Source organism: Mytilus edulis, chromosome 6 (genome assembly GCF_963676685.1).
Source record: "Mytilus edulis chromosome 6, xbMytEdul2.2, whole genome shotgun sequence".
Lineage (NCBI taxonomy): Eukaryota > Metazoa > Mollusca > Bivalvia > Mytilida > Mytilidae > Mytilus > Mytilus edulis.
This window is the reverse complement of record NC_092349.1, coordinates 62074250-62089686: the sequence shown is the minus strand read 5'-3', so window position 1 is coordinate 62089686 and position 15437 is coordinate 62074250. Positions and strand designations below refer to the sequence as shown.

The following is a 15437-nucleotide window of genomic DNA, read 5'->3' as shown; positions in this document are numbered from 1 at the left end:
CAGATCTGACAAATTATTGATAGCCTACTGTATGGATGGACAAAAGCACAAAAATAGCAATAGAAAATGCATTGCAAAGAAAATTCTGTAGGAAAGAAACATATGAAAAAAGAAAATGAAGGTCAGTTAATAAAATCTTTCTTATATTATTATCTCTTTACATAGTAAGCTATATTTCCATTCTCAATTTTATAGTAATAAGAGCAAAAACTAGCTTTTCAAGCCAAGTCAGCCAAACAAGAAGTTTATTCATAGAGATGTGTTCTTACAAAATTGAATTTATTCAAATGGCAAATTCTTGTCAAATTTAAGCATCTTTGATCATTATTGAAGTAAAATGCACAAAATTTGTCCCACCAGTTTCATTTCATTTCCTATTACTAGTATTCAGGTAAAGTATATATACAATACTTTGTTTATAAATATATGTAATTATTTAAAGAAGCTGATACAGCAACCTGTTCAAGAGAAGAAGCCCCATTTTTTCCAAAAAGTTTACTTTCATAATCTATAAAATACCCTGAAAAATAAGACAAAGGGCTACTGTGCAAGCTAATCTAATAGTTTAATTTTACAGTAATAATGATTTTGTGTCACTTTCACTTATAATTTAAAGCATATTTTTTTACAGAATTTCTGTCAATATTTTTGGTATAAAACTTATAAATCCCTTTTCTGTATGTTACTGTTCAACTATTAAAGAAACATAGGCTTGAGTTTAAAGGCTCTCTTAATTTGAAGAAATTTGTTGTGACTTTTGGTCACACTTTATAGAATATAAAATATATGATCAGTACTATTTTTTAATAATTATATCAATTTTCAGAAAGATTATTGAAATTGTAATTGTATAAACTATGTTTTATTGCATTAAATATATTAATCAGAAGTGTTAAAAAAAATTCTGCTAGGAATGATCCCTCATATAAAAATTACATGTAGTATATTTCATCCGCCAGATCTAATTTCTTTCAATATAGCTAGGTTTTTAATTTTACATGTAGGTGTCATTATCCACATTTCTGAATTGTTTTTTTTTACTGCAGTAATATTTTGTCTTTTAATATTTACATTTAGTCCTTCTCTGAAAAATAGGGGGAAGTATCTCTTCTTTATATTATCATAACATAGTTATAAATCGAGTTTCGTTTATTTTCTTTCTAATTTTTGTAAAGTAAACTCCTTTTTTAATTTTTATGCATTTTGCTGGGTTTTTATTTTTGACTGGTGATATTAAGGGGAGATAACCACTTGCACCAATCGGCATAAAAACCACCGCTTAATTCGGTTTGAAATCAATTTGACGTTTGCGTATCCAACATTCTATTGCCGAGATATTCATATCGAGTGTTTGTCTTAATGAGATGCTTTATTAAATTTAAATTCAGCCCATCATTTTTAGTTTCCTCGTAAATATATAGATTTTTCGTTCAGGAGACGTGACAAATTTCACCCGAACTCTTTAAGTTTGCAGATAAAATAAAGAATAAAGGACTTTGATTTGATGTGTGAGCTTTGACGAGAATAAACTATGGATACTCAAGATTACTTAGGCCAATAAGTTTTTATTACAACAATAGTATTCAGTGAGTTAGAATGAGGTTTGTCTCATTCGTTTTTTTACTGAATTTTCACGGTCACGTGACTCTATTGTTGCTGATAAACTTGGGGTCAAACCGTGACCTGCTTTCCAACTGATTAATTAAATTCATGTTCCCTTTCTAATTCCTTAAATTGTCAATGCTTACCGCCTATACTACGCTCATAAGGAAATACCCCAAAATGGTACCCCAAGGGGGAAATTCCAAACACTTTTTTTTAATAACATTTGTTTCATATTTTTATAATTTTTTTTTTTTTTTTTTTTTTATCGATTTCAGTATAAAAACTATATACGTATAGTGTCTTGAAATATGAAATTTATTTGTATTCGGCACGAAACGGGAAAATGCTCGGTAGAACCTCGCATTTTCCCGTTTCTAAGCCTCATACAAATAAATTTTATATTTCAAGAGTCTAAGACGCTATACGTATATTGTCTAATTAAGAATTAATTCATGGAAGCCATAGATTTGTTGGAAATTTACAAATGGCCTGGGCCGTGGTATTCGAATTTTATCCTGAGCGTTAGCGAGGGATAAAATTAACGAATATCACGGCCCAGGCCATGTGTAAATTTCCAATAAATCTATGGCTTCCATGAATTATTTCGATTCTAATAGGACAAATAAGTTCATTCAAATACTGAAGCGAGAGTGGGTATGCCGTGTGTGAAGCTGTTCTTTTTTACTCCTTGTTAGATAAAGCTCAAATATTCTCATAAATATTTAGCTTGCATTGATTATTTCGTTAATAACCGCTGGAAAAAATATGTTTAATTCTCAAACCCAATATTTCCGATTTTTAATTTACATATTTTCTCGTAAGCTACCATCAAATCCAAAATTGACATTTCGCAACGAAGGAGCTGCCATGTTGACTCGCTGAAATCAAATGCAATAGAATAGAAAACAAAACAAAACCTACCTCAGAATTACATTTTAATACAATATTATACGAACTTCGATGGTTACAAAAAAGGTTATATTTTTGTGACATTGACTAAATATTGTTTTTATACTGCAACTTAAATTAGTATATATTAATAGCTTTTAAAATCGTAACATAAATATCAAGCTTATTTTCATCCCTTAATGAACCCCTTATTGTAGAGAAAGTGTTCCATGATGAAATTGACATTGCACAATATAGCTGTGTTACTATATTTAGGAAATAAACAAAACTAGTTGCATTATATTAATTCTTTTTATTATGCATCCGAATAAGAATAAAAGTTCTTTTGTCTTTTGTTTTATTACAATTTCTAATATAATAAAATTGGCAAAGCGTTTGCAAAGTAGGTTCAAATACATGTGGATTTACGTGGGAGGTATATTGTAATATCCATTATTATGTTATAGTTATTGACCAAGCAAGTCGGTATATGGGATTTAATTTGCACAGCTCGAGTGACCCTGTTTAACCCGAACGACGAAGGAGTTCGGGTTAATGGGTCATCTCGTGCTGTGCAAATTAAAACATATACCGATTTGATTGGCCAATAACTGTTTTAACACATGACGTCAACAATTTTCCCGCATACATCCCATCCGCCCAACAAGACGTTGAAATGGATTTCATCATGAATTATCGGAGGATGATATGATCTTATCACAAGTATTAGAAACATTGGAGGATGAAATGGAACTGAGAAATGTAAATATAGAGGACTTTTTTGGAGAGTTTCCTAGTAATGTGATGGATGAGAATGCATCTGGAGATTTAATCAACACCTCAGCTGTTTCATTTGACCTAGGACTAGACTTAGATCTATGGTTGCAAGTTCCTTCGGAAAACGGAAAGATCCAAAATGTCAAGGTATGTCTTTTTTTAGAATTATCTGCCACGCGCAGACCCATTATTGCATGATTTGAGGTGTGGACCCATAGACGGATCCAAGGGATGGAGTCCCAGGTCCCTCTTTTGTGAAAAAAAATGGTTAATTATATATAGGGAATCACTGAAGCATGACCCGCGCCCCCTCCTTTTAGGTCAATCAGCCCTCCCCCTTAAATAAAAAGTTCTGGATCTGCTACTTAGACCCTTGATATAATCATTTCCGGAAACTTCCGACTAGTTTTATTGTTTAATTGTTCTCATCCGGAACATTCATGAAATATTTGCCACTGCCGGATTTTGCCTCTGCCATGTGTTAAATTATGTGATATTATCTTATTTTAGGATGAAGAACCTAAAGATCAGGAACAAGGAGTCGAATCAAGGTTTGCAGAAATGACAGACAATGAAAGTGATACACTTATTGAAGATGCTGAGAACAAAAACACAAAGAAAGCCACAAAATGGGCAGTTAATGTCTATGAAGAAAAGAACACTTGCAACTAGATTGTACCAAGCAGGAGTCAGTGAGCAGATGATAATGGATAGAACAGGTCACAGGAGTGAAAAGGCTGTTCGTACCTACAAAAGACCTGCGGATTATATGCTAAAAGATGTCTCTAACATTTTGAATCCATCTAATAAGCAGATAAAACTTGAGGATCCCAAACCATTAACCGATACTCGTGCAATCCTTCCTGAGCAAGTTAACATTGAAAATACGGAAAATGCATTTAATGTTTCAAAACCAGAAGGAAAATATCGGGGATTGCCCAGTAACAGCTCTTTTCAAAACTGCGTGTTCAATTTTGTAACGAAGATGTGAACCTCACAGATTTTGTTTTCAATTTTTAACACTGAATTGTTATTTTAAGTTGTTTTTAAGCCGTAAATAGAAATGTATGAAAAAGCGGTTTTTTTTAGTTTTCACTGTGGAAGGTTGTGACACTGATAACTTACATATCAAGACTATAATAGGAAGATGTCGATGATACTTTATTTTCATTTTTTTTTAATGACAATTTTTTTTATATTGATGGAAAAATAATTTTAGTATTAAATCAACCTGTGTTTTTTTTTATCTTATTTAGACTTGTATTGTGTTGATTGTAATACTACTACATTTGTTTTGTATGTTTTCTATTCTGATGTTTTATCAAGTGACTGATTTTTATGTCCGAGTATAGATACATGTATCCACTTGATATTTCTTACAAAATGGAGAAAAAACAAATATTTGAAGTAGCAATGGAATCAACAAACGCAAAGTACTGTACAATAAACATCTGTCAAGGACGTGAAGTTCACGTGACCTGTGCAATTATTGAAGTAGTTAATGCACACCTGACCCGTGCATTATCCAGATTATACCACAGTAAGATCAAAGGAATTTTGCCTCTGTCATGTGTTAAGTATATCTCTGAGTCTGCGCTGAGTATAGATATATCGAGAATTTTCACACAGTGTTGTTCACAAAGCGAAAGAAGCACGTCATATTAGAATTATAAGTACGTTTCGTGTTATTGCAAATCTGCGGTTTTTATGCATGATCAGTTTGGCGCGTTTTCCTTATTGTTCGCTGGCTTATTGTTTGCTAGCTTGATGCATCTTATTGCTGGTTGGCTTATTTTTCGCTAGCTTGAGTCTGGTGACAAACATGCACCTTTGAAGTCAAGGTATCCCAGAAAAGTCCTCTTCCATATATGAATGGAAAATTAAGAAAAGCCATATACCGAAAACACATGCTATTTTCTCAGTACAAAAAAAAAAATAAAAAAATCATAAATTGTTACTTGGGAAAAATTCAGACAGCAAAGAAATTTGGTAAATAAGTTAAAAAAGAAATCTATGAAAATATATATTTTTAGAACGCTGTAAGATCAAAAAGTGCTGATTTTTGGAATACTGTCAAATCTTTCTTTAAAAAAAAATGCAAATCCCAAGAGCAAAAGACTATTTTATTTGAAGAAAACAAAATTATCAATAATTCAAAAGATGTATCAGATATTTTGAATAAATTTTTTGCTACTGTTGCTGAGAAGATGAGAAATGATGTTATATATGATCCATTAAACAATCATAGCATAAATGCCATACATGAACAAAATCACTTGAAAACAGATGCAAATTTTAAATTTCAAAAGGTGACATCAGAAAAAGTGGAAAAAATCATCAATTAAGTTAATGTCAAAAAAGCAACTGGAGCAGATGGGATACCAGCAAAAATAGTTAAAAGAAGCCAATCAGTCGTTGCACCTCAGCTGACCAGTCTTATAAATTTGACCGTGGACACGGGCATATTTCCAGACAAACTTAAAGAAGCCCAAGTTGCACCCTTACATAAAAAGAGCGACACACCACTGAAATCAAATTACAGACTGAGTCACAGTAACAGACCAGTCAGTGTGTTACCTATTTTTTCAAAATTTTACGAAAAGATATTTGAAATACAGTTTTACGATTTCTTTGATTCCATTTTTAATCCTTATCGATGTGCTTTCCGTAGAGGACATGGATGTCAGACTACGTTGCTCAGATTACTGGAAGACTTTAAGACAAAAATTGATATATAGCTGCAGTTTACCAAAAGCTTTTGACTGCTTACCTCATGAAACTTTACAAGATAAATTACTAGCATATGGTGTTTCTCCACATTCAGTATCTTTATTAAAATCATATCTTTCTGATAGAAAACAACAAATTAAAGTAAACGGTGTTCTGAGTAGTTGGGCTGACATCCAAAAAGGGGTACTACAAGGTTCTATATTGGGGTCGCTTTTATTTAATATCTTCATAAATGATATTTTTTATTTTGTTAAACAAAGGACATTATATAATTATGCGGACGACAATACTCTGTCGTTAGTAGTCCGGATTATGACAATCTCATATCCATATTAGAATCTGAGTCTCCAAGTGCTTATTGATTGGTTTAAAGAAAATAAGATGCAGGCAAATCTTGATAAATTTCAAGTTATTGCTGTAGGGAAAAGAACCTTTGCAAAAAATCCATCTATACAATTCAGCAAAATATGTTATCATGTGAAGAAACAGTAAATTTACTTGGAATTAATATTGATTACTAACTAAAATTTGATGCACATATCAGTAACTTGTGTAGAAAGGCATCACAACAGCTGAATGTTCTCAAGAGAATTGGATCATTTTTAAACAGATTACAATTTTTCATACTTTTATTTTGAGTAATTTTAATTTTTGCCGTTTGGCTTGGCATTTTTGTACAGAGAAAAATTCTAAAAAACTTGAAAAAATACAAGAGGGAGCATTAAGATCAGGACAATGGCACTTGAGACTTTTAAATAATTTGGCTTCTGTATGTTTACAAAATTTACTCCAAATTAAACACACTAAATATTCTTTTAGATACAGTAATATTTTGGAAATACCCAAGGTAAGAACTACCTCATATGGAAAATTCTATTAGTTTTGCTGCGGCTTCTTTATGGAATAGCTTACCAGACCATTTCAGGACTGTTAACAGCTTCTCACATTTTAAGAGTCTTGCTCAGTCCTGGAGTGGAACAGAATGTTTTTGCTCTGATTGTAGATAATTTGTGTTACAATATTTATGCTTTTTGTACTGCATTGCAACTGAAATTTTGTTTTTTACATTTTAAAATTTGAAATATTTGAATTTTTTACTTTATAAATCCTAATTTTTTTTTAAAATAATTTTTAAACTGCAAATTAAAATTTTTTTTAGTGCTTCATATATAAGTTTTGGTATTTTGCAAGATAAGATTGAGAATGGAAATGGGGAATGTGTCAAAGAGACAACAACCCGACCAAATAAAAAACAACAGCAGAGGGTCACCAACAGGTCTTCAATGTAGCGAGAAATTCCCGCACCCGGAGGCGTCCTTCAGCTGGCCCCTAAACAAATATATACTAGTCCAGTGATAATGAACGCCATACTAATTTCCAAATTGTACACAAGAAACTAAAATTAAAATAATACAAGACTAACAAAGGCCAGAGGCTCCTGACTTGGGACAGGCGCAAAAATGCGGCGGGGTTAAACATGTTTGTGAGATCTCAACCCTCCCCCTATACCTCTAACCAATGTAGTAAAGTAAACGCATAACAATACGCACATTAAAATTTACATGTATATGCTATTGCTTAGAGTTAATTTTTTGTGCTGCTTTTTATTATTTATTGCATGCTGCATGCCTAGTTTTATTTGTTATTGCATAATTATGTTTTTATATTCGGTGAAATGCTCATTAGAGCTTATGTTTGTATTGTTTGTCAATATGCCGAATCCGAATAAAGTTTTACTTACTTACTTACTTACTTACTTACTTAAATACATTTAAAAATAGTTGTTTACCGCACATACAACCAGTAATAATGTTAACGTTGAAAGGCTACTAAACAAATTGAAGTTAGAACCAGCACCAATATTAAATCGAAAGTAAAGATAAGTTTTGTCTGCCAGATACTAAAAAGGTCATTTTTGGCAGTAATTGCTTCTTTATGACAGTTTTAAAATTAAGTTTCAGCAAAAATATGCAGGCTAGTCATACATAAATAAACTCATCATAGATACCAGGACTAAATTTTATATATACGCCAGACGCGCGTTTCGTCTACAAAAAACTCATCAGTGACGCTCGAATCCAAAAAAGTTATAAAAAAAAGCAAAATAAAGTACGAAGTTGAAGAGCATTCTTAGTATATATTTGCTTCGGGGCCAGGTGAAGGACGCCTCCGGTTGTGGGAATTTTGTCGCCTCCGGTTGCGGGAAGTTCTCGTTGCATTGCAGACCTGTTGGTGACCTGCTGTTGTCTGCTCTATGGTTGGGTTGTTGTCTCTTTGGCACATTCCCCATTTCCGTTCTCAATTTTATTAGACTACTAAAATACTTTAATATGGCATATAGTGGACAAATTCGGAAACGTCCACTTCCAAGTTATTGTAGATTAGATTCCTACGACGAAGAAAATACTTCTTCCTCAGAGGACATTTATACTGTACGTTCGTCTGTTGATTTGCCCAAAGATGTTGCAAGTTGGACGGTATCTGATCTAGGAAAACTAGGCATAATTTACGATCAAATTGCGAAGCCGACACCCAACGATGTTCTTCAAATAGTTACAGATACAACTGGCGATTATCATGTATGGATATCTAACTAGCGGCCAACAAGAACTTGAAGTTCTTATTTTTGAACAACTCGACTTTAATCTCACCATAGAAAAGGATAAATTAAAACGAAAACAGTACCTTGATGGAGAAATTATAAATGATCTTCAATTGAATGCAGACAGAACACAAAATGAACTGGAACATGGATCTAATCAGTCACCTAGTCAGTAAGTTAACATAAAAACACATGGTAAATGTAAGCAAGTTAACTGTCAGAGGGTGGAAAGACAAAACAAAAATCTACATGTACATTCTACGTTGATCTGTCAAACTTGACCAATACTCAGAAAGATACGCAACACCAAAGAATATACAAGCAAGTATAAGTAAAATGAAATATGACAGAAAAAATAAATAATAATAAAGCAATGTATAAAAGGGGGGGGGGGGTCCCATTGGATTTTTGATCGTCTGGCCTGAACCAATCCGGCTTCCGTGGCGGTACCAGGGAAATAATAATCCCCGCCGACTTGGCAAAAGGGGGACTGCACAGATTAGATAGAAAGTATTGAAAGCTCCCTCTTGAAGGAGAAATACATGCGTTTCTGCTAACATGCTGACAAAAATAGGGTAGGTCATGTAGGTAGGTTGGCAAAATCATTTTATTTTACAAACATTTTTTCTCTGGTTACTACTACAATGTACCAGGGAATCAGTCTGACTTTAACAGTGCTTGTCCCAAAATGGCATAAAAAGTGTTACGGTAGGCACTGTCAATGCTAAAAATTAGGGTTGGTAGGGTTAGCAGAACACCTGTATTATTGTTTTGGCCAAAGGGGGGGGGGGGGGGATGGGTTCTGAACACGGAAACATGTGAAATATAAATGACAAAAATTTGTGCAGGGAAAATAAAACTTGGGAAAAACAAAGCAAAAGATTTTTTTTTAAATATTAACATGATTAAGGGCCTACAATACAGTTACAGGACCCGGGAGGTAATGACGTTGCTAAGATAAATTGTTATTTTTGCGACATCAAACTGTGATCGATCCGCAACTTATCGTGAAAAGATGCAGTTTTCGACTGATTTTATCATTCAAACTGATTTAACTTGAAAATGAGTTTATGGACCCCTGAGACTTTTTTAAAATGACATATGGTTAAATTATGTACATGTACATGTATATGAAGATTACATGTATGTGTACCAAGTTTCATGAAAAAGTCAATAGGGAATTTTTAAATTTGATAAATATCTACATTCATTAACATTTGATAAATATGAGTTATTTGTAAAAATAAAATTGACATTTATCATGTTTATATAAAACAGAAATTACAAATAATTAAATAAAAACAGGGTGCATTTTATCTTTTAAAACAAAAGAGTTATGTATTTCTGTTGAAAAGAAAAATGCATCCACAAATCCAAATTTTGAGGAAATACTTGAAATTTCAACCTCAATGTACTCAAAAAGTGGCACGTACATGATGGTACATGTATATGTTTTATTACATATTTGATTTTATAAGGTTAAAAATAGTCTAAAAATATTGATGCAAATTTTCATTAAAATTTCATTATGGGATCAAACCTGTATTGTTCATTGTATGCCCTTAATGAAAAAAGTACTACGTAACAGTGGTCAGAGTTATTTATATATAACTCAGCAGTTCTGGGAGATCATGCAGTCTTTATAAATAGAAATGAAGTCCCTGTGGTCACCTTTTAGCGTCAGTTAGTTGCATCTGATTTGAAGAAGAAAAATATTATTCATAGTAATTTCATGGACTTTTTTTTAATACCATACATATACAATATCCTGGCTGACTTTGACTTACATGTACATTGTGTACACCGTTCACCCTACATGCACTATGCCTTTTTGAACTGGGTTCGACCGGAATAAGTTAATCTGGGTTAAATTTAGGTAGTGTGAACGCCTAAGCTAGGTTAGAACTAACCATCATTTGAGATGGAGTTAATCATGTTTATGTGGCGCACACCTTGGTGAACTACACCAGACTCAAGCTAGCGACCAATCCTAGCGACCAATCAAGCTAGCGACCAATTCTAGCGACCACTAAAGAATACCACGAGAATCAACTTGTCAAAGAATCATAATGTGGTATATGAGAAAACCACAAAACGACATAATGAAACAACGTTCAGTTAAAAATGAAATCTGGCTACCAATACGGTTTATAATGTTTTTTAACCTTTAAATAACTAGAGAGATCCATCATATCAAGTCAGAAGAGACACTACAACATCAATGTCGTCTGAAGCCTAATGTACTGACTAGTTTGGCTGCTAAATGTCAGCATCAATACAGATCAGTAAAGGGAGAACGTCCCAGAAAATCTTAAAAAGTCAAAATATCGTAATACAATAGAAACACAAAGGAGGTAGGGTATCTTTAATCAGCAAATTGAAAGCGAAAAATACACAAAAAGCAAAGGAACAGAACAATCATTTTTAGCGAACAATTTTTATTCCCCTACATAAACACATACTTTATTTTATTTTATATGTATTTATAGAATGGAAAGTGCGCTCCTCTACGTATTTTACTCTATCGAGAAGGACACTAGTTGGGAAAAAAAATTAAACTACATTTTGAGATCTTCTTTACGATTTCTCAGTTTTCCAAACTATTAACCGAGATCGTAAACAAAAATCAAGGATTGCAAATAAAAAATTAATAAAGGGCTGCGCTTTAGCACATGATACGCACGTTGCTCTTTTACCTTGTCTTTTATGCTTTAAATGAATTTATATGATCAACTAGAAATATATATACAAATCAAAAGGGATGTTACATTAATATATTCACCAAAGTTTCATAAAATCCCCCTTTTTTAAGTATAAAAATTCATTACTTAAGAAAACGTAAAATCTAAAATTTATAAAAATGGAAAGGGAGCTTATGTCAATAGATATAAATAATTTATCAAAGTTGCATAAATTTTTTGTGAAAGTGTTAGTTATTGTCCCATGTGTTGAAAATCCCCCTTTTCTTTTATGAATAAAGCCCCATAAATCCAAAACATAAAATCTGTAATTTATAAAAATTGAAAGGGAGCTTACATCAATAGATATAAACAATTCACCAAAGTTTCATGGACATTGGTGAAAGCCTTTTTGAGTTATTGTCCGAAGTGTTGAAAATCTCCATTTTTTTTATGAATAAAGCCCCATAAATCCAAAACTTAAAATCTGTAATTTATAAAAATTGAAAGGGAGCTTACATCAATAGATATAAACAATTCACCAAAGTTTCATGGACATTGGTGAAAGCCTTTTTGAGTTATTGTCCGAAGTGTTGAAAATCCCCATTTTTTTTATGAATAAAGCCCCATAAATCCAAAACTTAAAATCTGAAATTAAAAAATAACGAAAGGGAGCTTACGTCAATAGATATAAACAATTCACCAAAGTTTCATGGAAATTGGTGAAAGTGTTTTTGAGTTATTGTCCGAAGTGTGGACGACGGACGGACAGACGGACGGACGGACGGACAAAGGTATACCATAATACGTCCCGTCTAAAAGACGACGGGCGTATAAAAACGGATCGTACTTCCACCAATAACATAATAGTTATATACGAGTAATAAACGGATATGAAATGAGAATAATAAGTAACCGAATTGAATTATAGAGAGAAAAAAAAACAACAGTGTTTTTCTATGATGATTTGCTCGCACAATTGTTTTCAAAATTTAGAGAACCGTAAATAATTTTAAAAAGAACATATTTTAATAAATACGTGTACCTAGTTTCAATTTGATCTGACTACAACGTCGTCTTAGATTCAATCTAATACATTATAAATGGATAGACTACACGGACAAACAAACCTACAGACCAGAAACATTATGGTCTTTACTGTTGTAGGCGTAGCAATTTCACTAGCATATAATAACTATTTAATGTGAGTTGACTTAAACTCGTTCCTATGTACAATGTATAAGCTTTCAAATAAACGAAATAAGAAATATATTATGTTCGAAAGAATTACTATATACTGGCTTTCTATACATTCCGCATCCTCAAATGGTCCGAGTACACAGTTATCGCCCTTTGATTTATAGTCCTAAGTGTGGACAGTGTTTTACTGGCCATTTTTTTAATACCCCTTTCTAATGTATTTCTTCATGTTTTATGCCTCAAATAGCAAGTTGGGGGATTAAAACCCAATGTAAAAAAAATTGGGTCATGAATTTTAAAATAAAGTAGTGATTTGGTCCGGTTAATAAGAAAAGGTTAAAAAATAGCACATCGGAAGCTTTCAAAAGATTTCAGGACACCCTTAACATAAAATTGTCCATATTTGGAGTTAGAGTGAATGTATGTTTCTTTGATATTTGGATATTATTGAGAAAGTGTAGGTGGGTTTCAATTTCAAGAAGGTTTTAACCCCCAAAAAATCATTTCATTGGGCCCTGCTATGATTTATTACCTTTTATTTGAGCCATGTCCGGCGACAAATTTTGCCGTATGGAGCTTACAAGGCTTGCCGAAAGAATGTACGTTGGACACAAAAAAACATCATCGCCAGGTGTGGGAAAAAACTTTGCCGTAGGGAACTGTACAGAAAGACTGAAAATTGAGGCCATACCCATAACTGATTAGGTACCTCAGACCTTGGATGGCCAGTGAAGACTTCAGGTGCACTTTCCCACCCAGGGATTGATACGAGTTGAAGATATGGATAATAGCTTTCAATCTAACCACCTGCAGTCAAGAACTTTGCCGGAGGGGGATGGGAGTAAAGCGATTGCTGCCACCACCCGTCCTGGATCAAAATGAGAAATTGAGTATGTTGTTGTCAGCTTCCGGTGCACTTTCCCATCATGGCATTTTCATGAATAAAATGGTCTGGGATAAGCTTTCAGTCTCACTAGGTGTGGGAAAAACTTTGCCGTAGGGAACTGTGCAGAAAGACTGAAAATTGAGTCCATACCCATAACTGTATAGGTACCTCAAACTTTGGATGGCCAGTGAAGTCTTCAGGTGCACTTTCCCACCCAGGGATTGATACGAGTTGAAGATATGGATAATAGCTTTCAATCTAACCACTTGCGGTCAAGAACTTTTCCGGAGGGGGATGGGAGTAAAGCGACTGCTGCCACCACCCGTCCTGGACCAAAATGAGAAATTGAGTATGTTGTTGTCAGCTTTCGGTGCACTTTCCCACCCGGGCATTTTCACGAATAAAATGGTCTGGGATAAGCTTTCAGTCCCACTAGGTGTGAGAAAAAACTCTGCCGTAGGGAACTGTACAGAAAGATTGAAAATTGAGCCCATACCCATAACTGTATAGGTACCTCAGACTTTGGATGGCTAGTGAAGTCTTCAGGTGCACTTTCCCACCCAGGGATTGATACGAGTTGAAGATATGGATAATAGCTTTCAATCTAACCACCTACGATCAAGAACTTTGCCGTAGGGGGATGGGAGTAAAGCGACTGCTGCCATCACCCGTCCTGGACCAAAATGAGAAATTGAGTATGTTGTTGTCAGCTTCCGGTGCACTTTTCCACCCGGGCATTTTCACGAATAAAATGGTCTGGGATAAGCTTTCAGTCTCACTAGGTGTGGGAAAAAACTTTGCCGTAGGGAACTGTGCAGAAAGACTGAAAATTGAGTCCATACCCATAACTGTATAGGTACCTAAGACTTTGGATGGCCAGTGAAGTCTTCAGATCTGCTTTCCCACCCAGGGATTGATAAGAGTTGAAGATATGGATAATAGCTTTCAATCTAACCACCTGCGGTCAAGAACTTTGCCGTAGGGGGATGGGAGTAAAGCGACTGCTGCCACCACCCGTCCTGGACCAAAATGAGAAATTGAGTATGTTGTTGTAAGCTTCCGGTGCACTTCCCCCCCCCGGGCATTTTCACGAATAAAATGGTCTGGGATGAGCTTTCAGTCCCACTAGGTGTGGGAAAAAACTTTGCCGTAGGGAACTGTACAGAAAGACTGAAAATTGAGCCCATACCCATAACTGTATAGGTACCTCAGACTTTGAATGGCCAGTGAAGTCTTCAGGTGCACTTTCCCACCCAGGGATTGATACGAGTGGAAGATATGGATAATAGCTTTCAATCTAACCACCTGCAATCAAGAACTTTGCCGTAGGGGGATGGGAGTAAATCGACTGCTGCCACCACCCGTCCTGGATCAAAATGAGAAATTGAGTATGTTGTTGTCAGCTTCCGGTGCACTTTCCCATCATGGCATTTTCATGAATAAAATGGTCTGGGATAAGCTTTCAGTCTCACTAGGTGTGGGAAAAAACTTTGCCGTAGGGAACTGTGCAGAAAGACTGAAAATTGAGTCCATACCCATAACTGTATATGTACCTCAGACTTTGGATGGCCAGTGAAGTCTTCAGATGCGCTTTCCCACCCAGGGATTGATACGAGTTGAAGATATGGATAATAGCTTTCAATCTAACCACATGCGGTCAAGAACTTTGCCGTAGGGGGATTGGAGTAAAGCAACTGCTGCCACCACCCGTCCTGGACCATAATGAGAAATTGAGTATGTTGGGAAAGTGCACCAGAAGCTGACAACCCCATACCCAATTTCTCATTTTTGTCCATTACGGGTGGTGGCACCAGTGGCTTTACTGCCACCCCTACGTCAAAGTTCTTGACCGCAGGTGGTTAGATTGATAGCTATTATCCATATCTTCAACTCGTATAAATTCCAGGGTGAGAAAGTGCACCTGAAGACTTCAATGTCCATCCAAAGTCTGAGGTACCTATACAGTAATGGGTATGGGCTCATGTTTTCACTCTTTCTGTACAGTTCCCTACGGCAAAGTTTTTACCCACACCTAGTGGGATTGAAAGCTTGTCCCAGACCCTTTTATTCA

The 15437-nt window shown here is 34.6% G+C and overlaps 1 protein-coding gene across 1 annotated transcript; it reads left to right on the top strand.

The window, feature by feature from the left end:
- Nucleotides 1–3175: 3175 nt before the first annotated feature.
- Nucleotides 3176–4515, top strand: LOC139526168 (uncharacterized). The gene is made up of 2 exons (XM_071321295.1): nt 3176–3417; nt 3781–4515. Exons 1-2 carry the CDS (start codon nt 3202–3204, stop codon nt 3940–3942), a joined length of 378 nt encoding a protein of 125 aa, XP_071177396.1. The 5' UTR covers nt 3176–3201; the 3' UTR covers nt 3943–4515.
- The last annotated feature ends 10922 nt before the right edge of the window (nt 4516–15437 follow it).

What these genes read in the sequence shown, in the direction of transcription:
- LOC139526168 (XM_071321295.1), top strand. Translation starts at nt 3,202, where the DNA reads ATGATCTTATCACAAGTATTAGAAACATTGGAGGATGAAATGGAACTG. An exon ending in GAAAGATCCAAAATGTCAAG is followed by an intron (nt 3,418 to 3,780) that starts GTATGTCTTTTT and finishes ATCTTATTTTAG; the next exon opens with GATGAAGAACCTAAAGATCA.